Source organism: Macrobrachium nipponense, chromosome 3 (assembly GCF_015104395.2).
Source record: "Macrobrachium nipponense isolate FS-2020 chromosome 3, ASM1510439v2, whole genome shotgun sequence".
Taxonomy (NCBI): domain Eukaryota; kingdom Metazoa; phylum Arthropoda; class Malacostraca; order Decapoda; family Palaemonidae; genus Macrobrachium; species Macrobrachium nipponense.
Genome location: NC_087202.1, coordinates 26657030 through 26683020, shown reverse-complemented (window position 1 = coordinate 26683020; position 25991 = coordinate 26657030). Strand labels below are relative to the sequence as shown.

At 37.4% G+C, this 25991-nt stretch overlaps 1 protein-coding gene across 1 annotated transcript in view; it reads right to left on the bottom strand.

The window, feature by feature from the left end:
• Positions 1-25313, bottom strand: part of LOC135222348 (uncharacterized) — a 36260-nt gene extending 10947 nt beyond the window's left edge. The window contains exons 1-3 of the mRNA XM_064260433.1: positions 24886-25313; positions 7644-7794; positions 3791-3953 (exon numbers count right to left, since the gene is read on the bottom strand). Coding sequence (XP_064116503.1) covers positions 3791-3953; positions 7644-7794; positions 24886-25062 — 491 coding nt within the window. The 5' untranslated portion in view covers positions 25063-25313. The remainder of the gene's footprint in view (positions 1-3790; positions 3954-7643; positions 7795-24885) is intronic.
• Positions 25314-25991: the final 678 nt, after the last annotated feature.

Here is a 25991-nt window from a genome sequence, read left to right as displayed (position 1 = left end):
GGAGAGTTTCACGTCACATGCCCGGACAGATCGTCTAAAGCTTCAAAAGACTGTTCGTCGCTGCGGACGGCAGCAGTGGAGTAACAACCGCCTACAATGTTAAGGGAATAAGCACCATCATAAGTGAACAGGCTTATTTCATGGATTTCCTGGACCGTCACCCGTATCCCCACGTTAATTTGGTTTTTTAATGCGGAATGGTCCAGCAGCTGCCGGAATTGACTACAAAGGAACATACTTCTAACGCTTACAACCGGGGAGAGTATTCAACTCTATGTTTGCTGGCACAGAACTTGTGCTGGGGATGATTTTATTCATCGCGAACGTATTTGTATGGCATAGGATGCAGAGAACAAGTATGGAGGCTAAACAGAACGTCGGACCCTGCCCAGACAATTTTCCCTTGTTTTTAGAACCATTTGGAATTGGCCATTTCATTTGACTCTAGGAGGTTGTCAGCACTGTGTGTGTAATGGGCAAAAAGTCGTTCGAAATGTTAGTTAAATGTGTAGTAGGTTCTCCTTGGCTATGTATTCCATATATAAAGCATCAGTAAAGGATCAATATCTATACCAGTATCATATATAAAGTATCAGTAAATAACAGAATATGTAGTAGTATCACAATCATTATATATCTATCAGCATGCTTATTTGAAGAATATAGAAGTTAATCAATGAATCAATATATATCTGTGCGTGTACGCACTAGGAATTTATTTAAAGTGCACCTAGATTAATCACTTAGATTAGTCATTTATGTTAATCATTTGTATTGAGTGCACATATATTGATCATATTTATTTAAATCAATACATATATGTATAAATAAATCAGGTAGCCTATAATCAACCTGTATCTTAAAAACTAACTGCAGTTAATGTATGAGTTAATATATGATTTTTATCAGCTAATATATGATTTTTATCATGTAAATCTTTATGTTATGCAATTATCAGAGTCACTAGTATTTTCTGTAGCATATGTATCTTCATGAGTTGAGGTATAAAACCGTATCATTATATATCACGTGATCATTATTATTTACAATTATCATAAGCACATGTCTTATAGTATCTTAATACGTGAATCTGTATTTGTGTACACCATGAATTTTTTTTTTCACTTATAAGTATCTTCTATATATCTGATTTTTTACATATAACTAATTGAATAACATTCCTTAACCACTTGCTGGTAATTATGAGTTAATTATATATTCACATTAGTGTCTGTATCACACTCCTATAAGTCAAATGAAAGTCAAACTTTATGCCTTGAGTAATGTTCAGTGTTTGGTTTTGTAGCCGACCGAGCAATTATGTAAGTGTTTACATATATATCTATATATATAATATATAATTAATATATATCTATATATATATATATATATATATATATATATATATATATATATGTGTGTGTGTGTGTGTGTGTGTGTGTGTGTGTGTGTGTGTGTGCGTGTGGAATATATGTGTTATTCCATATATAAAAACTAAAAACTATGATGTTAATTAAAACAATGACCCAAGGGGTCATATAAGTGCTTGCAGGAGTGTGATCGGAACAGATAAGATAAGCAGGCTAAGCCTTGACGTGTTGTATCAATCAGCGTTCTGGTTTGTAAATCATCTGTGGTCATCAAATCTATTGTTGTGTGAACTGTTGACAAAGCTTTCTGCTTGAGTAACCATACTGACCTATAACCACAGACCGTCCTACGTGACTTGTAATCTATGTCATCTGTGTGTATGTTCGTATGTCGAGCTATTGTCTGCTCACCTCTGATTTGTAAACCAAATTGTAGGTCAGACTTCAGTTAGCATTCTCCAGTGGAGGACCTGGCCAACCTTATCCACACTTCACGATGTAAGATAGAAGAATACATCTATTTTTGTAGTCTGCGTTTCAACACTAAAACCTTACATCAGAAAGAAGATACTGAATGAACTTAGAATTATCATCGAAGTTCAGGATACTCCAACGAGGATGGGAGTCATACCAACTGACCTTAGCGTGAAATATCGCAGGTCCTTATAACCTATCAGACGATGGCACAGCCCCTACATATACGCATATATATATATATATAGATATATATATATATAATATATATATATATATATATTATATATAGTAATTATTTAGATAGTACTCACTTCTTGGCATCCCTTCCTGCTAAAACTTAAGAAAAAAAACCAAATCAGGGACTGGCCTTTAAGCCTCTTCCTTGTTAATTCAATTTTGCCCATTAAATGAGTTAGGGTCAGCACTTTCCCTCACTAAAGCCTCTCCAATATATATATATATAATATTATAATATATATATATATATATATATATATATATATGAAGTGGGTAGGCACAGTACTATGCCAGCTTTGAGAATGACAGAGATGTCTTGAAATTTTAGCAATAAAAAAATGCCCTTAATCCTAGCATATATAGAGAGAGATCCGTTCCACTGCCGCATCCTCAGTTGATTCCCCCCGTCGGTGTTTCGCTGTTATCAGTGCTTTAACTGAGCTTACAGCACTGTTGCAAGCTGTTACAGCACCGTAATCACCATTAACTTGATGCCTGTTCTTGCAATGAGCACCATCAACGATGGTTATGGCGCCGTAACTTGATGCAACATCATATTACGGCACTGTGAAACGCGGTTAATGGCACTGAAAAAGCGCCATAAGATCGAATCCACGTAAGTCGCTGATGTACTATACACATCTTGCTCTCCTGCATTATAAGTTTGTGAACAAATAAGACTTCAGTTTCTTATTACCAGTGATTCAGTTTTTGCATTTATTTTTTGTCATCAAGCAAAACATTTCTTCAAAGATATGCAAAGATATCATGATCTCATACTCCCAAATTTTCTCATCATCAATGATGAGAAATTGTAACGCATAAGATCATTAATGATTTTATCCGTTGTAATACCTGATATTTATTTTTGGGGGTCGATGGTGCCACACTATGGCACTGAATTCAGATAACTAAATTCTTTTTCATAAAAAAAATTAACTGGACATGCATCAATCAAGATGATGCATTTCACACATTTATTGGAAGGTTAAGTCTTGATCAAGCATTAAGATGAAATACAATAAGCTATATGACATAAGCCAGAATGCCAAGGTCATTCAGTACATCATATCAAAAAAATGCATTTATTTACTGTACAACAAAACCATGACGTCAGCAGCATTCGAGTCCACTATTCATTCATACCAGAATACTTAAAGGAAGAATTCAACAGCTAGGGAAATCCTTGGCAATCGTGCACGAATGGCTGTAAAATTCATGTTAATAACATACTGATTTCTTGTCCTCTGATGAGGTAGTCAAATCCGATGTGAACTTATTATCTATCGTATTCTTTATAGCTTTCATTTTTAAAGTAAAATAATGCCACGATAAATGTAACACCTACAATATGATATACCAAACGGATGGAGTCTTTATAATAATTAATTAACGAGGATCTTCCCATAATAGTGTTACTATTACCCAACAAAGAGTATAAATATAGAAATCCATGTTAAAACGTTGTTATAAGCATTTCCTATGAGGAATAAAACTCTAAAATCAAAGGGCTCACAAATTATACTAATTCATTACAAAAAACCATAGGGGAAAATGTTTTAATAACCAGAGTAACAAGATTCTTCATAAAAAAGGAAGCGAACAAATCTCACTCACTTTATCTATCCCAATCATTACGGTAAGCAGCTTATCATGCATACTGGGACACACACACACAGATTTGACATTCAAATTTCAGTCCTTACCTGGAAATCAGCATTCCGTCCACACCAGGTATAAAGACAATTCCAAGCCATCCCACAATCATAATCAGTCCAAGCGCAGCCATACACAGACGGCGTCCCCAGAGCATCATCACTAAAGCTATGATACATGCACCGGGTATGGTCTCTATAGTTTTCAGGCTGCCTGGAAAATCATGTAGTAATATAAAGACGAATACAATAAACACATACTCATATATATATATATATATATATATATATATATATATATATATATAAATATATATATATATCTTAAAAAGGGCGCAGTAGTGAATTGTTAATCTCAGCTCATTCTGGTTAGAGACAGGCCGCTTAGTGACAAGAGCTAGATTCCTTGAAGAATACTGAAATTGAAAACAGCAAGGAATGATGACCAATGCAATTTGAGGTCGGCAACATCTCGGAAATCACATACTTTGGACATGCGGCACCCGTGGTTGCTAGGCGCCCGGCAGGGCGTGTCTGGATGTGTTCGTAGCATACGATATATGGTTTTGATGATGGGTAATAAGAATAAGAAAGGACACTCTTTGATTACTAGTGACAGTGTGCGGAACACTCCTGGAAGAGGTGTTGAGAAGGCCCATGGAATAAGCTAACCTAAGACAGGACTTTGAAAAAGCTAACCTTTGCAGTGATAAAATATGTGGGAGAAAGAGAAGTGTGGTGCTGTACACATTCCTTTTGATTAACTTTCACGAGTGAAGTGGTGTAATAATTATGGTCTCTTTATTCCAGATGGGTTCAATGTCGCCATATAGAAAAATGGATTTGACTTATTAAAAATGGTGTGGTTAGTTGGACACAGTGGGATTACAGGGGTACTTACTTAAACCTGATTTGGGAGAGGAAAATGACAGTTTTTTTGGGTCATAGTTAATTCATTTTATTCCACTTTAATGTATTCATTTTGTTCCATTTCAATGTCAGCTAATTTGGGAAATAAAAAGTATATTTTTGTATCTACGGGGTTTATTAGCCTAGTCTTGCATTTCAGCTAACGCCCAGAGAGTTTCAGCCACAGATCGAGGGTAGGTAGTTGCCTGATAGCAGTGTGTTTCATTTTATCCAAACGAGTATCATTTGGTCCTAAAAACTCGTTTAAGATATATATATATATATATATATATATATATATATATATATATATATATATATAATATATATATATATATATATAGAGAGAGAGAGAGAGAGAGAGAGAGAGACGAGAGAGAGAGAGAGAGAGAGAGAGAGAGAGAGGTGAAAGAGTCTTAATAAGCCTCGTGACATCTTACAGACAGGGCACCGTTGGCAACAGGTAAGAGTTCCCAGTTTGTGTAGTTTAGGGAATAAAGGGGGTATAATATATATATATATATATATATATATATATATATATATATATATATATATATATATATATATATATATATATTAGTGTGTGTATGTTGTAGAAGAAAATATTTACATATGCAAGCTCGTGTTGGTAATTCATAACAACACTAACTTAGGGAAGGCGAAGTAATAAGGACTACTGCATATCACAAAAGACTAAATACGGGCAAAATTTGCCTCGTATAAAAACAAAAAAATTATAATAAAATAGTAAATTATAAATCTTAATTTCTACATGGTATGAGCGATAAATGCAAGGGAGAGAAAATGATAGTGAATGTTGCCTAAAATTAAATTGATCAAATCAAGATAAATTACGTAATTAAACCTGAAACTACAGAAAAAAAGCTTATTAAGACACTTTCGTATAAATAACAGACAACGAAGACCAATTTGTGAAGTTAAAGTTACAGACAAAATTGTGGAGTTCAGGTTAAAAACATAAGCTGTGCGATACTTTATTCCTGAGCCATCCTTTAACATCACAAACATCCCTGAATGTGAATAAGAGGCCAGAAAGATTCCGATTCTTTTATATACAAAATTAGCTAACCAACCGGCAATGCCCAGAAAAACTCTGGATGACACTTTACGTGTAGGGGGAGGGAAAATGGAAAGGGGTGGGGGGCGGGAAAGTGAAGGGGAAAGTGAGGGAGAATGGAGAGGGGAAGTGGCTTGTGTTGACAGTTTGATTGACAGTTCTACTTTTTTCATGCAAACGCTCACCTTTCAAATAGATGTGGGTGAAATGACAGGTATTACTATGATGACTGTCCCTTTTATTCAGATATTACTGGAGGTATTAAACTGAGGAAATTATCCCTTTTATTGCGGTATTACTGTGGTAACTGTCCCTTTTATCTAGGGAATAGTGTGGGTTCTGTCCCCTTAAACCAGGTATTACTGTGCTGTCTGTCCCGTTTATCCAGATATTATTATGCTGTCTTTCCCCTTTAACCAGGTATTACTATACCGCCTTTTCCCTTTTATCCAGTTATTACTGTGCTACCTGTCTCCTTTATATAGGTATTACTGTGGTAATACCTATATAGGTATTACTGAGGTATGATAAACATGTAGAGTTTATTTATCATCTAAGTTACAAAGGGAAGGGGAAAGTGGTGAGGGTACGGGCTTGAAACCCACCTTATTATCAAAGTTGGGTTTAATGATGGCAAACATGCCAAATTTTGTTTAGATCGGTCAATTGGTTCTGATTTCTATAGTGCACAAAGGTACAAACATTCACTTTTATACATAAGATTCTGGAATCTATTTTCATGAACGCTGTGAGAATCTAAACCATGCCCAGATGATACCCTATTCTGGCACTTTCTTAAGACTTATTAAATTCGCCACATACAATGGAATTAGTTTAATTGTTTGCATCTACTAAACTGTATTGCGATATCTTAACAGTCTTGGCATTGAAAATCAAAGACATTTATTTTTACATCTTTTCAATGGTAGCGATTCTCAGGCACAGTTACAAATATCACCGCCCCCCCAAAAAAATAGAAGATGATTGGCAGAAGATAAAAGAAATAGATAAATGCAAACCAGATCACTTGTTTCATAATAGAACACAACCCAGTAATTGTTAAAATGATAAGATGCATAATCAGCCATTCCCTAAGTGATAAATTTGCACCTAGACATTCTAAAAAAGACAAAGTGTATACTAAACCATTTCTATAAAATCATAACATTGTACCTAAACATTCTCTTAATGATAACTTCTATACCCATCCATTTCTAAAATGACAAAATTCAAAAGCCATTCCTAAAATTATTTGCAAACCCGGTCTTTTTTAAATGTAGTTAGTCCAGTAATGATAAGTTAGATCATTATTATTATCATTTTTTTTTCGGTCTACCACGGTCATCCTATTCAACTGGGGGTTTTTTTATAGTGTGGGGTTCCGGGTTGCATCCTGCCTCCTTAGGAGTCCATCACTTTTCTCACTATGTGTGCCGTTTCTAGGATCACACTCTTCTGCATGAGTCCTGGAGCTACTTCGGCATCTAGTTTTTCCAGGTTCCTTTTAAGGAATCTTGGGATCGTGCCTAGTATTCCTATAATTATGGGTACAATTTCCACTGGCATACCCCATATCAAATAAGAAATAGGAATTATTATCATTATTCAGACAATAAACCTTATTCATATGGAACAAGCTCACAGGGATCATTGACTTGAAATTCAAGCTTCTAAAGAATATAGTGTTCATTTGAAAGACGTAACAGAAGGTAATAAGAAATACAGAAAGAAGAGATCAGCTGTTAGAAAATGAAAAATGAATTAGTTAACACATTAATAAATGAATAGTTAAAAATTGAGGTATTAATAAATGAAGAGTTAAAAATTGAGGTTGATTAAATCATAATTATACAAGGAAGCAAATATCAAGACACCCTAATTCCTCCTAACTGAAAGGTGAAGAAGTCCGCTTACTCAGCTGATCGAACTCCTCGCTGGAGAGGGCAACTGGATCTCCGTAAATGGTCGTGTTGTGAGTTTCCAGGTCGTAGGCGATAACTGATGAGAAGCCGATGACTGTACCGGTGGTCCACATTCCTAGGCTGCTGAGAAACACCATCAGGGCCTGGAATAATAATAATAATAATAATAATAATAATAATAATAATAATAATAATAATAATAATAATAATAATAATAATGACAAACATCGGCTTTTTATTGGAAGAATGCAGTATCCCAGAAAAATAAATTATCAGAAAAATAGAGAAAAATCTATAAAAGATGAATGACGCTGATACAGTTATCACTTTCACCACCACATGTTTAAAAGAGGGTCTCCTATATAATAATAATAATAATAATAATAATAATAATAATAATAATAATAATAATAATAATAATAATAAAGTGGCGTCGTGGCAGAGTGGGTTAGGTCGTCAATGGACTGGTTAAGCAACATTGGAGCTGGTCAGTCGTTGGATGGGTGACTGCTCTCCTCGGCATTGACTCCTTGGGAAAGGATCTTTACCAACATTTCCTGTTTACTCATCTGTAAATGAGTACTTATTCCTGATGGGGTAGGGTCCAGCTATGGGTTAAATTACAAAACTCAGCAATGATGGAAAGAAATGAAAGATTAAACGACAACGACGTAAATGGAACCCCTGGCAACAGAGGAGCTTCGTCCGGCAGCCAGGTATTCAGCCCAATTGAAGGGGAAGATGGTCAGGTACTTAGAGGTCGTCATCCAGCAACTGACCACCCCAACGACAGTAACAAACAACCAGGACTGGAGCTACAGAAGCAAACCAGAGGAAGAAATGAACAAGGGAAGAAAATAAGGAAATATGGAGATGCTACATCAGAAGCAACCCGACGGAGAGAGGATATAGAAGAAGGTTGGTTAACATCTGGAATGAGAGGAATAACACCCCCCAAACAGAGCAGAGGCTGGCAGACCAAGTAAGGAACATGAAGAAAAAGAACCGGCTCTCCCCAACAGAAAGAGAAGAACTGAAAAGGGAAATGACACACGGCAACGAATTACAAGAAGACGAACTGAGAGACGATGCCACAGAAGACGACAAGGATGATGAGGTACCAAACAACGACACACGAAGAAACACCGACGAAGTAACAGAGAGGACGGAATGGGTAGAAAAGATCAGACAATGGATGGAGCTAGATGCTGAGAGAACAAAGATCCCCTCCACGAAAGTCTACAACACCAAGAAATTAAGGGAGAAAACAAGTGAGGTGAATTAAATAATGGGAATAATATACACAATCAGTATCACAGAAACAAATAACTTGGCATATGCAGGAGCAAGATTAGTGTGGAAAATTTGTTTCACTCAGTGGGAAGATTGAAGGAATATCCTCGACAAAATTACGAAGGCAACTCCTTCCACTGAGTGAACGTTCTCTGGTAATACAGTAAATTGTATGAAACGGGCTGTTAAGCCCACAATTCTTCCGTGCGCATAACGTGTTTTCAGACTTGTGTCAGAAAATCCAAAAGATTAATAATTGCTTTGTAAGTTTAAGTACGCTAGTTAAATACAGGTAAGAGTAATTTAGGATAAATGCAATTAATCTAATGAGAACTATGAATAAATTAAAACAAGGCCATAAAATTCCCTGGGCAGTTCAGTTTGTTCCCGGAATTCAATTAAGTTTCGACCCGGTTAAAGTAAAATTAAAGTAAACTAATCCCAAATAGTAATGCTAAGTAAACAGATAGACCTAATATTGACTAAATTTTCTACTACGCCCATGAAATTATATAAACCCTTGTAAATATGTTCAATCTGAGTCTATGCCTAATTAATTCTCACAAACTCCAATATTACAATAGCCTAACTATGTAAAAAGGCTCAAATTTTAGTTAAGGTAAAGAAAACAGTGCATTACATCTTAAATAAGTAAGTTAAACGTTAATAGACGAAACCGCTTCCTAACGAATGACTGTTGGCTCAAATCAGCCGTCCAATCATGGCAGCCTAGCCTTTTTGGAAAATGGTTATGTTGACCTACCTTTAAGTTAGCCCAGTTTGGACACACACCTCTTAATTTACTCCTAAACTGAAAAACAAATCCTATATATTTAATCAGCAAACCCAGCGACCTCTAATTATATTCGTGGAAATAAATTGGTACGTTGACGAGAAATGTTATTCTACTTACTAACTCTTCTGATGACAGATTAGTGTGAATGGCCATTTCAAATTTTGGTTGCAGATAAGGATTCGGATAGGATATGTTTATTTGTTTGTTTGTTTGTATGGTGTTTTTACATTGCATGGAACCAGTGGTTATTTAGCAACGGGACCAACTGCTTTACGTGACTTCCGAACCACGTCGAGAGTGAACTTCTATCACCGGAAATACACATCTCTCACTCCTCAATGGAATGGCCGAGAATCGAACCCGCGACCACCGAGGTGAGAAGCAAACACCAAACCAACCACGCCACTGAGGCGCTCGGATATGGGTTAGGATAGGTACAAACAGGAAGGGAGATCATACAAACCAATTATCTTAAGGGTTATTAATTTCTACAACCCTACACTACGTAAATTAAACTCAAGACGAAGTTGACGAAACAAGTTGTCGCCCGTCTACCATGCTGTCTGTTTGAACAAGGCCTCAAAAACCCTGTGCTCAGCCTATTGCTACCCCCCAAAAAAGCCTAAATCAATTAAATAATTTCTTAACTAATTTGAAGGGACAGTTAAATCTATTTATTAAATCTATCTATCAAATATTTTAAATGTTAAGTAAAATTAATCAGATTATTCAAAATATAATATTAAAATTTCTGCAGAGCTTACACTAAAGAAAATGGGTTATAGTTATTTGTAGCTCTTAGCAGTGACTTTGTTAAAGTTAGAAAATGGATATGTAAAATATAAATTTACAACAATTAGTAGCAGAACTAATGGAGATACGAACACCAACACCACCAGCACAACCAACCCAACAGAAACCAAAACAGCAACCACCTTGGAAAAGACGCCTGGAAAAGCAAATCATGGTGATGAGATCTGACTTAAGTAAACTGAAAGAGATGGCAGAAAAAAAGACTAAGAAGCAAGAAAACAAGGGAGGAACTGAACGAGGAATACAAAGTACAGGAGAGGGGACTAAAAAACACAATAGAAGATGTAAAACAGAGGCTTAAGGCCAAAGCACATAAGATCCAACGGTACCTGAACAGGAATAAGGGATACCAACAGAACAAACTATTCGGACCAACCAGAAAAGACTATACAGCCAACTAAGAGGGGAAGACAACCACCAAGAAATTCCTGAAGCCGAACCAAGTAAGAGACTGGGAAAACATATGGAGCAATCCAGTATCACACAACAAGCATGCAACATGGCTCCAGAAAGTTAATGAAGAAGAAACAGGGAGAATAAAACAAAGATTCACTGAGATCACGACAGACACAGCCAGACACCATCTAAAGAAAATACCCAACTGGAAAGCCCCAGGTCCCAATGAGGTCCATGGATACTGGCTCAAAATGTTCAAGGCTCTTCACCCACGAATGGCAGAACAACTCCAGTATTGTATCACAAATCACCATGCTCCCAAATGTATGACCACAGGAAGAACATCCTTAGTACAAAAAGACAAGAGTAAGGGAAATATAGCCAGTAACTACAGGCCTGTCACCTGCCTACCAATAATGTGGAAGTTACTAACAGGTATCATCATTGAAAGGCTATACAACTACCTAGAGGATACAAACACCATCCCCCCCTCCTCCCCAACAGAAAGGCTGCAGAAGGAAGTGTAGGGGCACAAAAGACCAGCTCCTGATAGACAAAATGGTAATGAAGAACAGTAAGAGAAGGAAAACCAACCTAAGCATGGCATGGATAGACTATAAGAAAGCCTTCGACATGATACCACACACATGGCTAAAAGAATGCCTGAAAATATATGGGGCAGAGGAAAAACACCATCAGCTTCCTCAAAAATACAATGCGCAACTGGAATACAATACTAACAAGCTCTGGAATAAGACTAGCAGAGGTTAATATCAGGAGAGGGATCTTCCAGGGTGACTCACTGTCCCCACTACTCTTTGTAGTAGCCATGATTCCCATGACAAAAGTACTGCAGAAGATGGATGCTGGGTACCAACTCGAGAAAAAAGGCAACAGAATTAACCATGGATGACATCAAGCTGTATGGTAAGAGCGTCAAGGAAATAGAGACCGTAATCCAGACTGTAAGGTTTGTATCTGGGGCCATCAGGATGGAGTTTGGAATAGAAAAATGTGCCTTAGTCAACATACAAAAGGGCAAAGTAACAAGGACTGAAGATACCAGATGGGAACAACATCAAATACAGATGAGACGGGATACAAATACCTGGGAATAATGGAAGGAGGGGATATTAAACACCAAGAGATGAAGGACATGATCAGGAAAGAATATATGCAGAGACTCAAGGCGATAATCAAGTCAAAACTCAACATCGGAAATATGATAAAAGCCATAAACACATGGGCAGTGCCAGTAATCAGATACAACGCAGGAATAGTGGAATGGACGAAGGCAGAACTTCACAGCATAGACCAGAAAATAAGGAAACATATGACAATACACAAAGCACTACACCCAAGAGCAAATACGGACAGACTATACATAACACAAAAGGAATGAGGGAGGGGACTACTAAGCATAGGGGACTGCGTCAACGTCGAGAACAGAGCACTGGGGCAATATCTGAAAACCAGTGAAGACGAGTGGCTCAAGAGTGCATGGGAAGAAGGAATGATAAAAGTAGACGAAGACCCAGAAATATACAGAGGCAGGAGAACGACCAGCAGAACAGAGAACTGGCACAACAAACCAATGCACGGACAATACATGAGACAGACTTAAGAACTAGCCAGCGATGACACATGGCAATGGCTACTGAGGGGAAGGCTTAAGAAGGAAACTGAAGGAATGATAACAGCAGCACAAGATCAGGCCTTAGGAACCAAATATGTCCAAAGAACGATAGATGGAAATAACATCTTTCCCATATGTAGGAAGTGCAATACGAAAAATGAAACCATAAACCATATAGCAAGCGAATGCCTGGCACTTGCACAGAACCAGTACAAAAAGAGGCATGATTCAGTAGCAAAAGCCCTCCACTGGAGCCTGTGCAAGAAACACCAGCTACCTTGCAGTAATAACTGTTTTGAGCACCAACTTGAAGGAGTGATAGAAAACGATCAGGCAAAGATCCTCTGGGACTATGGTATCAGAACAAATAGTGTGATATGTGCAAATAGACCAGACGTGACGTTGATTGTCAAAATCAAGAAGAAAGTATCACTCATTGATGTCGCAATACCATGGGACACCAGAGCTGAAGAGAAAGAAAGGGAAAAAATGGATAAATATCAAGACCTGAAAATAGAAATAAGAAGGATATGGGATATGCCAGTGGAAATTGTACCCATAATCATAGGAACACTAGGCACAATCCGAAGATCCCTGAAAAGGAATCTAGAAAAACTAGAGGCTGAAGTAGCTCCAGGACTCATGCAGAAGAGTGTGATCCTAGAAATGGCACACATAGTAAGGAAAGTGATGGACTCCTAAGGAGGCAGGATGCAACCCGGAGCCCAACACTATAAATACCACCCAGTCGAATTGGAGAACTGTAATAGACAAAAAAAAAAAAAAAATAAAAAATAAAATAATAATAATAATAATAATAATAATAATAATACCCCGGCAGAAGACCTCTTTCAAACAAACTTCATTGAAGAATGGTAGTCAGGATGCTGTTCAGTTTATAATGCAGTTGCTCAATCTCTCTTATGGGTTTCTTGGTAGCACCAGGTAAATTATACTTGCACGAAATTAGAAGGAGTTGCCCAGGTCTTATTTAACAATGGGCATTCCAGTTAGGAAGTCACAAATGCATCCATAGGACCACTTATAAATGATACCAGCATGATTTTCGCCCCGCCGCCCTTGCAGACATGACAGTAAGGAAAACTGCAAAGTACTTTACTCAAATATTCGGGGCGTGAGGTCAAATTTTTTCTATCTCCAGAGTTGTGCCCGTAACTAAGATTCGATGTTTTTATCTGAGACTTGTAAGTAGTAACTAGTTGTTAATCCCATGGTTTGATAGCCCTGAATTTCATATGTCCGGACGACCTATTTATTGTAAAAAAAATTTGGAGTGTAGTCACCATGTAGTTTCTTTAAAATCTACAGCAAATTCTACAATGTTTACATATTTGCTGTTTACCACAGTCCAAATATCGACGATTCTATTCATGACTGTCTTTAGGAAAGGATTTGTATGGCTCAGTCACATGATTCAAAAGCTTCATTCGTTATTTGTGGAGACTGTAATGCAAAGCACAGTGAGTGGCTAAACTCAAATTCCACAGATCAACATGGCTGTCTGCTCGTGAGTTCTGTGCATCCTCTTATTTTGTCCTGCTGATTGAGGAACCCATGCATATTTCTGGTAACAGATTAGACCTCATATTCACAAATGTTCCAGATATTGTGAAGTCCAAAGTCTGTGAATGTATAGGTTCTTCTGACCAATGCGCCATCGAGATGGAAATGCCTGTCAATTAGTATATTTGTAATTCCACCACTGGAAAAACGGTCTGGCTGAAATTCAGAGCCGACTGAAACAGCATTATTGAAGCTTGTCAGGCACTTAAAATTTCAAATACTATACGAGTATTGGATACTGATCCCAAGAAGATGAATGAAATGCTGATGGTTATTTTAATAAGAAATGTCCCTAAAAAGGTAATCAAATTTAGGACAAATAACCATCCACAATTTGACGATACATGACAAACAGACCAAATTCAATTCATGGAGACAAAATAGTTCAAATGAAAATTACACCTTTTTTGTTGAGTTTCGCCGTGCTGCGAATAGAACTTGCCTTACAGCTGAGAGAAATTTCAATAGTTCCTTGAAGAGGAAACTTGAGGGAATTACTCAGTCTCATCTATGGTGGACCAAATTACCATCATCTATCTTTGGGTCAGGCTCATCTTCCATTCCATCACTACTAACAAATGATGGTAGATTGGTTACTGGCTCTAGAGAAAAGGCTGAACTGTTTCATCGAGCTTTTAAGCTAAGCAATTAGCTGAGGATGTTCCTTTCCCTGATATTTGTCATCCTGAACCTATTTTTACGAAATTTGCCTTTCACTCCAGGGATGTTAAGAAAATTCTGGATAATCTTGATAGCTGGGTTGGAGACGATCCTGATGGCTTCTTTTGTTCTTTAAAAAAAGTTTCTAGTGAGTTTTTTCCCATAATTACTAGATTCTACAGACCTTGGTAAGGGTTTTAAGGGCAGATTAATTTTCAAAAATTAGTGCTGATTTCGATTTATTCACACAAGGCACTTATTTATAAACATCAGAATCTTGGACTGGGTGGATATGTTTTAGGATTACTTCAAGATTTCCTTTCCTTACAAGTAAGCAGCAGCAAGTTGCTGTGGACAGGATCTTTAGTGAACCACGACCTATTGTGTTTGGAGTTCCACAGTGTAGTGTTCTTGGTCCCTCCATTCAATAGGGACAAAGAACGAATCAGGGAATGGTGTAGTCGGTGGGGTGAGTCTGAACGTTAATAAAACGAAAACACTATTAATTAGCAGATTTCCCACCCCATTCTCCTCTTCAAGTTGATGAAACTTTGCTGAATGAGTCTGAAGATTTAACTATTCTAGGTGTAATTTTTGACTCACATCTAACTTTTGATAAACATCTAATGTAAGCTTCAGCAAATGCTACACGAAAATTAGGTATTGTTCGTAAAGGCCTCTATCTATAACAGTGATAAAATCAGTGCTTCCTTTACTGGAATACTGCTCTCCTGTGTGGAAGTCTGCTTCTGCCAGAGATTTATGTCTTTTAGATAGAGTGGTTCGTGATGGTAGGTTTCTGTTTCCTAACAGTAGCAGTTGTGACTTGGACCATCAACAGCTGGTCTCTTGTTTGTCACTTTTTTTATAAACTGCATTTCAATAGAGGTCTTTCACCTTCATAATTGATCCCTGATCCCTTTTATCTGCCGAGAGTAACTTGATTCGCTGAACAGGAGGACCAATATGCAGTAAATCTGCCTCATTATTGAGAGTTCCAGAAGTCCTTTATTCCTCACAATATTGGACTTTGGAACAGGATCCCAGAGGATGTGCAACTGGAACTTCAGAAATTCTTGCACTTTAATACATTTTTATCTATTTATCAATTTATTTGTTTCCGTTTTCAATAAGTGGGTTCTCTTCTTTACGTATTTCATTTACTTCCTGAACACCTTATTCTTTGGAAGCCTGAATTTCAGATCAATGGCCACTGTGGGCTTGTTCCATATAAATAGGTTTCACGTACTGAACAACAACAAGAATAACAACAACAATAATAATAATACTGAGGGCAGTAACATTGAATATTGTAGCTGTTTCAATGGCATTTGATTTATACAGAATCTTCTCAATTCTTCTTATTGTCTTTTCCTCATCAGCATGCAGCTGGTATATCAGGTTTCCTAGGAACATATAAACATTTCAGTGGTCTGGGTTTATTTCTTTTAATGTGTTGCTAGTGCACCAGCAGTCATCTATGCGAGTATAAGATACGTGATGTACAGGTATGTATAGCAGACAGGGCTTATACAATCGGTGGGTTGTAGGCAAGGATTTCAATTGGTCTTAGGTTGGTGACGAAATCTATCCCTGAGGCGTTGAGATCTCCTAAGTCCATCTGGTGTTGTTGGCTGGGGGTGGGTGTTGGTTTGGGTAACCATCACTCGGGTAGTAGGTATTATAGGCCATCCAGGTGGCATGCCATCGGCTTCCGGCACTCTCTGTCTCTCTCATTCTCTCTGCTCGTCTTTTTCCTCTCTTTCTCTCTTTCAATCTCTCCTCCTCTCTCCCTTGTGACGGTGTTTGGTGTCAGTTGGTTTCTTGTATTTCTCCATATGATGGTAGAGAGAATTTCTGTTTCATTTACTGTGTTGATACTTGTTTTTTTTTAATATATGCAGTGCCCCGAGAAACCGTAGACATCGTCCGTCCTGTGCTTCACTTGTGAACACACTACTACAGGTTATACCACTATGGTTTATACAAAAAAACACCACGAACTTAGGTTTATGCCTCAATGGGGTCTAGTGAGTGCCCAGATAGGTATAAAAGATCTGTGGTAGATGCCTTCATCCGTCACACGCTTACACACTGCTCCCTGTGGAGAGAAGCAATGAGGGAGATCAAAAGGGCCACACAAATACTCATCAATAACAACTTTGTGAATCATATGGTCGAATGTCAAACCCGAGATTCCATAAATAACTGGCACATGGAAAGCATGACAGACACCATCAGCGACCCAAGTGGGAAAATGTCTCCCCACTGTCCAAGGGGATAAAATTAATCTCATAATTCATTATAAAAACATGAAAACCAGCCAGCTGCCTCTTAAAAACAATCAGTGCCCCTAGAAAAGTCTTTGAAGAGAAGGAATATAATCTACAAATTCACATGCCCAGTGGAAGGATGCCAACACTGCTATATCGGGATGACCACTACCACTCTCTAACTCTAAGGATCTCTCCTGCCAGCTTCAAGAAGAGGCACTTTTCGATCATTGCAGAGAAAGTCACAACAACAGAAGACTAGAAGGAGCTGAGCTAATAAAAAACATACAAATTATTAACCAAATACCGGACCGACGACATCTACACTTACTCAAGACACTGCATATATTAGAAAAAAAAGCCAAGTATCAACACAGTAAAGGAAACAGAACACTAAACACCATCACAACACTAAACACCATCACAAGAGAGAGAGAGAGAGAGAGAGAGCAAGAGAAAGTGCTGGAAGCCAATGACATGACACCTGGACGGCCTGTAATGCCCACCACCCTAGTAGGGGTTACCCAAACCAACACCCACCCAGAGCCAATAACACTGGATGGACCCAGGAGATCTCAACGCCTCAAGGACAGATTTCGTCATCAACCTATGACTAATTAAAACCTTTGCCTACTGACAAACCTAAGAAAACTAAAATATTTATAAGTCCTTTGGAAACCTGATTTACCAGCTACATGAAGAACAACGCCGATTATGAAGAACAACTCAGACATCTCGATGAAGGATCCCAGGATAAGAACCACCTTAGTCTACTGGTACAATGGCCAATCCAAGAATGCCTTGGCGCTTACATCAGTATGACCACAGTGAGACTGGTCAAGAGGATCTCCTGCTACATTCAGGAAGGCGCCACTCTTAATAACTCTAAGAATGGCCACCATATTTAAATAGAACAGAGTGATATAATTCCCAATATCAGACATATCGATACTACAGCTGACCATCGCCGCCTTCGCCTCCTGGAGGCTCTACATATTGGAAAGGAAACCTTTAACCTTAATACCATGCAGAAACTTTCCTTCTCCCGACCCTGCCATGAAGAATGCCCCAGCAAGTATTCGTGAGCTGAGCAAGCAAACCAATCAGGAGCTGCCTCCATCTGCTGTGAGTTACCCTCCCAGTACCACCCATCCTGTTTCCAGCGTTCACACACGATGAAGAGGGTAACCATTAATGCCTGGGAGAAGGCTTAGCTCAGGACGATAATTTCCTAACAGCCCATCAGAATTCAGCTCCCCTCACATCAAAGACTTGGGATCCTCTATATACTGACCAGGACCCACCTAGTCCATTAAGTGGGTCCCGATACCGACTGATGAGCTCATTCTAACCAGAATGATCCCTGCCCCTATCCTTCTTGAGATCGGCCAGTGGTAATATTGCATGAAACGTCAATACCCTTAGAAAAAACATGTACTAAGATACTCTACCACGTAAGAACGATGCTACCACTCGGGGACGGCGTCGAGATGTTAGTTACTGCATGCTGACACTGGAACTACAGATCTACCACGCCATATTTAACCTCCATCTAGGTGTACAGGAATAAAACGACTATATTCAGAACCATCACCTTCCTCCTTATCTAGATTATGTATATCGGCCATATCTTAGCAGATCTCAGTCTTGAAGAAATGAGAATAGTAAGAAGATTTGAAAAGATTCTATATAAATTAAATGCCGTTGAAACAGCTATTGTATTCAATGCTACTGCCCTCAGAGAAGGCCTCCTTCCTTATTATTATTATTATTATTATTATTATTACAAACTGTTAAAAAAAATCCATGAGGACCAAGTAAATGCTAACACCAACTTGTTATGCGAGCTTCAAAAGAATAACAACAATAAAATTGACAAATATAATAATAATAATAATAATAATAATAATAATAATAATAATAATAATATTATTATTATTATTATTATTATTATTATTATTATTATTATTATTATTATTATTATTATTATTATTATTATTATTATTATTATAACAACACTAGTTATTATGACTGAAAATCTGCAAACACCCAAGAAGAAAGACAAAAAAAGAGGAATGTAAAGGTCAGCTAAATTTTAAAAATTATTAATAAATATGAGCATTAATGTCCAAGGAAATAAGTAAGTCAAATAAAGCCTTTAATCTACTGTTTAGGTTTTTCAAATATAAGTGGTATCTTTTAATAGGTGATACAAGCCCACATCGCGTTTATTATTATCTTATCACAGTCATCAACGTCGATAGGGCTGACATAAAAACGTTTCATGCAATTTTTGTCGTAGGTAGCGTGTTTTTTTTTTTTTTTTTTTTTTTTTGTAATTGGAAAGAAAATGAAAGGCTGCATGATAAATCTGACATGATAGATCGATAATTCTTGATAAAATAGTGAAGTCATCACGATCTCCCTCCTCGCTCTCTCTTCTCACCTTTGTGGTTGCTGTTCTTTATTCCAACTAATCATCATCGTCATCTTCAAAGACTTCAGAATTGCCAAAAGCGAAAGGAACAACCTAGCCTGTCGAATATGGGTACCAAAGGCCAAGTGTAAGTTTATGAGGTCATTCAGTGCTGAAATGGAAATTGACAGTATAAAGGTTTTGAAAGGCATAACAGGAGGAAGAAAACCCCGTAGTTGGGCAATGAAAATATTTTTAAGAGAGGGTGGAAAGTAAGACGGAAGAAAATGGTTGCAGGTAAGGGCCGAAGGGGCGCTGCAAAGAAACTTGAGTAATGCCTACAGTGCATTACATAAGGTGCATTGCCTGCGCTACCCCAGAACGGGGAGAACAACAAAAGTATATTTGGAGACACAGAACACCCCCTTTTTAAGATTCACGGCAACTACTTGTCCTCAGAACAGTTTAAGAACGTTGCAAATACGTGTAACGAAAATTAGCACCCAATATAGAATGGTGCTGCTGTAGTACAAACACAGAACAGCCAATGCATATCAAGCAGACACGTCGTAACATTCACTAAGAACATTCTCTCAGTCAACTCAAGTTATTCATCTCAAAACACTCAAGATGATCATAAAATATCTCAAACATATCCAATGCCCATTTACTAACATCAAACCTTACATTTTACTTTACAGAATGTATTCATTAATGAATATTTCTCTTTCCTAGGACAACAATAAAGGTCCCCTTTTCCAGTGGTTACTTCATTTATTAAAAGGAAGAGGATCGAACAGAATTATCTTCACAGAACAATAAACAATATCAAGCCATATAGTCTGTCAAAACCTTTTGAACGTATAAAAACTATATATATATATATATATATATATATATATTATATATATATATATATATATATATACAGTGGAACCTCGGTTTTCATACAAATTCAGTTCCAGAATCTCCCACAAAATCCAAAACATACAAAAACTGAAACAATAATTCCCATAAGGAATAATGTAAATACAATTAATGCATTCTAGACACCCCCAAAAATATTAACAAAATATACATTTTAAAGGGAATAGACACAGTTTTACATACAGAAAACAATGATAAATAAATAGGAATGACTAATGAAATGAATAAATGAACATTTAACATCACTCTTACCTTTATGGAAAACACTTGTTAGCAAGGAAGAAGGGAAGGAGGGGAGAGGAAGGAGGGGAGTTTATTGTTTGGAAGGGGAATCTCCCTTCAGAAGGATTTCAGGAATCAAGGGCCTATCTGGGGTTACTTCTCTTCGTTTTTTACTGGCACTATCTAAGGTTACTTCCCCTCTTTGTTACTGACACTAGGATCAGCTTGAGAGTTACTGTGTAATGGGGAAAATATTCCTTTAATTATTAGTGATTTATTTAGGAATTGATTCATCATCCTTCTCTAATATCTTTACACTACTGTTGTAAGAGTGATTGGAACTGTAAAATGTTTTAGTTTTTGTTGTGGACGTCGGGTGCATAGCAGTGTAGCCAGTTCCTTGTTTTGTTTTTCTTTCACTTTGAGTATGGGAGCGCTGTCCTGAATCTTTCGTCTGCATTTTGGTAAACAAGCAAAACAAGTAGGATCACGAATGCTCGAAGGTGGGAGAAGGACGTCAACCGGTCCACCCTTCATTTTGGCTATTTTACCAAATTATTAATACAAATTATTATCTATCCCTTGCAAGGGATCTAGTCCAGGAGTTCTGAAGACTAGGTAAATTAACCAAGTCCAGGAGATTAGGCCTGGGAGAAATTTGGCATGATGTTATGAGTAATAAAGAAACGAACTGAGTACCTGGGATTTTCTTCAATACCATCGTACCTTACCACTAAAACTGGATATCAGCACTTCAATTGCCTCCCAGTGGGAAGACATCACCTGGCCTCATCAGTAATAAGACCCATACATGCAAGGAATATCATGTAATAGAAGGTAGGACATGCCTACCCTAATTCCCAGACAACGTAAACGTCAGTAGTCTTCATACCCACCATGTCAACTATGACACAGTACCATTCTCCGACCCCTGTCTCCAGGCAAGAAGACTGACAACAGTGCAAATGTATAGTAGTAGTAGTAGTATTATCCTCGTATCTTAATGTCTTGGTGGGGGAAAAAGTCTCCCGTGACAACTGGACCTCTGCCGTGCAACAAAACTGTCCAGAGACATTTGTTTCTGGCTTTTCTTTAAAATTTGCCTAAAGTTAAACACCGCATTGCCATTAAACATGTTGGAGACATGGATTACAACTTCTTTGTTGGGATGATAATTCTCCACAAAATATTTTACATCATTCCACTTTGCAAACATGTCCTTAATCTCTAAAGTAGGCACATTATGTATGGCCATTCATTTTCTGAATTTTTTAAACTAGTCTCTTCTTCTTTCCCACCGTTATCCCTACATTAAGGGGTCGGTTGCCTGATGCGCCTTCTCCACTGCATTCTATCAAAGGCATCATCCTCCACCAAACCTCTTCTTTCCATATCTTCCTTCACTTTATCTCGTCATCTAATTCTCTGTCTCTTTCTTGATCTTCTTCCTCTAACAGGTTCTTCCCAAGCATTCTTCACTCTCTCTTCGTCATCCATCCTCAAGACATGCCCATATCATCTCAATCATGGCTCTCTTATCACCTCTGTAATCTTGACTAAGTTTGCTCTTCTTCTTATTTCATCATTTTCCATTCTCTCAAGCAGTGACATTCCCATAATCCACTTCAGCATTCTCATCTCTGTTCTCTCAAGCTTTACTTCCTCTTTTCTTCTCAGAGCCCATGTTTCTGCTCCAAACATTAACATTGGTTTTTCATATTGGTTTTTCAAACTAGTTTCTGCTGGCCTTAAGTTCACTAAAAGCAGTGCTTGTAGACATTTTCTCACTGAGATTGGCAAGCAACTTCCTTCAACACTTTGCTACGAGTTCATCCTTAAATTCTAGTGTTTCTCGCCTTTTTTACAGAAGGGCAAGCACTTGGAATTTTCTTTGGTCACATGATGGCTTATTTAGCAGTTGCAATCGAATAAAAAAAGCAAAAAAGCACAAAAATAAAGAGCACAAAAGCAGAATGGGTCACGAAAGGAGATGGGATGCTTTGTTTGGGTGCTTGATACGGGACCTGGTCACGTACTAGGCCCTGGATGGAGTTTTTCCGAGTGTACGAAAACCGAGGAAACGCACAATAACTGAGACAAAATTTCATAGAAAAAAGTCTATGAAAACTGAAACATACGAAAAGAGAGGAGTACAAAAAAACTAAGGTTTGACTGTAAATATATATATGTATATATATTATATATATATTATATATATATATATATATATATATATATATATATGTATGTATGTATGTATATATATTTATGTCATTCTAAATTCTTTCCTGTTGTGTAATCACTTCGTCTAACAGTATCTCCAACATGCTCGTTTGTTTGGGTGGTCTCATAAGTATGACAATTATATTTAATCTATATATAGATATTCTTAGCAGCCTAGTGTAATCTTGCTCCTTATCTAAGAGAAGAATTACCCTTTATCATTTAAAGAAAAGATAACTTCTCCTCTGTAATTGGCACTGTTTTTACCATAAGAGCAGCAGCGTCATGCTGAAGAGTTACGATTAGAATAAAAGATTGTATTTTATCACAGCACAAATTAGCGTTTTCAACAAGACAGTAGTCGTAAGTACCGTTTCAAGTCGTTATCTAATCTTATTCTTTCCTTCTTTTAACCTTCAACTATAGAACTGATATAGCCTAATCACACCAAAGATATTGGCCTTTTTGACTTATTGGCTGAAAATGATCAACACCTGACGAGGAACAACTAAACGAATAGAATGAAAGAGTGTGTGCACTCACTCCCACACAACCACTCTTGGGGAATAACTGAATGAATAGAATGAAAAAGTGTGCGCACTCAATCCCACACAACCACTGACGGGGAATAACTGAATGAATAGAATGAAAAAGAGTGCACTCACTCTCATACAACCACTGACTGGGAATAACTGATTGAATTGAATGATAAAATGAGTGCACTCACTCCCACACAACTACAGATGAGGAACAACTGAATGAATATAATGAAAAAGTGTGTGCACTCACTCCCACACAACCATGATGTGAATAACTGAACGAATAGAGTGAAAAAGTGTGCGCAATCACTCCCCACACACCAGATGGGGAATAAATGAACGAATAGGTGAAAAAGTGTGCGCAATCACTCCCACACAACCAGTGATGGGGAATAACTGAACGAATAGAGTGAAAAAGTGTGCGCAATCACTCCCACACAACCAGTGATGGGGAATAACTTAATGAATAGAACGAAAAAGTGTGCACACTCACTCCCACACAACCAGTGATGGGGAATAACTGAACGAATAGAATAAAAAAAGTGTGTGCACTCACTCTCACACAATCCCTGACCAAGAATAACTGCATGAATATAATTAAAAATAATACAATGATGAAGAAATAATAAATTATAGCATTGAGACAACAACCATGTCCTCTAGTTGAGAGAGAGAATAAATGCTGGATATATATATATATATATATGTGTGTGTGTGTGTGTGTGTGTGTGAGTGTGTGTAGGCAAAACATTGTCTTGAAAAACAGTGGGTTCGCTAATCTTAATAGGATATGAAATATTTAATGACTGCCTAATGCACGGCTCCATCGCCATAGGCTGATCTTACATAGTCGCTCCTTCCAGTTTTGATGGTATCCATTGCAACAAAGCTATGAAGTCAAGTATATATTTTATCTATTTCTCTTCCTCCACACCGGCTGTGACCCACAGCTGTCGTCTATACATTGCTCAAATCAACAGAAGCAATTCACGATGAAACTTTAACGGAAGAAGATATAAACCAGGATCTAAAAGAAGGGAGGCATTGGGAGCTCCTACATATACCCAAAACGTGGCAGATTCGTCATGAGTAAAGATTTCCTTGAACAAGACAGAAAGTCATGTATTTACACTAGTATGACCCTAAAATAGATTAAGCAGGCGTGAAAGCGGGAAAAATAACAGTAAATGAATTAGTAATTAAGAACAAGTAAAATATATCTAAACGATGCTTGCAGTTACTGACCAATAACAAATAGGCAAAGAAATTTTTGATAGTTAAAAAAACGAATGCAAAGGAAAGTGTGCAATTGTACCCCAAAAACTAAAGGAATTCAAGAGCAATGCTGAAATAGAATGACACCGTTTGTGAGAAGATAGCTTGAAGTCATCCATCATTCGACGCAAGCCAGATTGTAAACAGTAAATCTTATATGAATTCTTTTTTTGTAACTTACCTGCTTAAGGAGGCGCGTTCTTCTTTCGCGTGAATCTTCTTGAATTTTATTTTCTCCCCCCTGCTCCTTAATTTCTTCCTCACGATGCAAGACATCTTCCTCAACCAAATAGGTATTTACCGATTTTTTCTGAAGAGTCTCTGGCGAGTCTTCAAATGTCGTGTTTTCGTAACTCATCGTCACACTGAACAAGCCCAAGTGGATTTCGAGTACAGACAAGTTACCTTCCGTTCCTGGACCTATATATATGTACGAGTATTAGTGCGGAGGCGGCGGCATTGGGTAGGGGGGCGCTGATAAGCATTCACTGTCTTTATGTAAATTGGCTCGGAGTCAAGTCACTATAAAAAGTCACAATGCATTCACACGTTCCTTTAAAAGAAAATCGAACTGTCTATTGATGTCAGATTGCTGCCAGTTTAGTATTCCTTCTTTAGTGACCTGTAATACAATGATGAAATAGGATTTGAATAAAGTATATAAATTAATTTTCTTTTACTACTGTATAGCCATCCTGTAAATAGCATTACACCAGCAAAACGTAACGCCTATATAAATTAATTTTAAAAAAACGAATCATATAAAAAAATTAGGAAGTATCATCTAACATTGTTAAAGCTGTGACTACTTTAAACCTATAAGAAATTGAGTCTTAAATAAACTAAAAAAAAAATAATATTACAGTAAGCATAAGAATAAAATAAACTTGCAATTATCAATAAAACTTTAAAATATTTTGCGACATAAAAGAGAAAATAAAAGCTATTGCTTATGTGAGGACAAGAGAGAGAGAGAGATAGAGAGACGGGTATCTGGGTACTGAAGCTTTATTGTTGTTGTTTGAGATTAAGCTGGCCTTGTGCCAGCACGGGCTCTTGCTCGTAGAGCAGCCCTTAGAAAGCTGCTTTATTGCCCGAGAGTGAAGTCTACATTAACAGGTGCGGACGGACATGTAGTACCAGAGTCTGGGGGACACAGGAAACGCGCACAGAGATCGATGATTTATGATTCTTTACATACATATATATAAGAATAACATTGGTGGAAAGGCCAGAGAATTCTGCATCGAATAACATAAATTGGAAATTGGCAAGTTGTGAAATAAA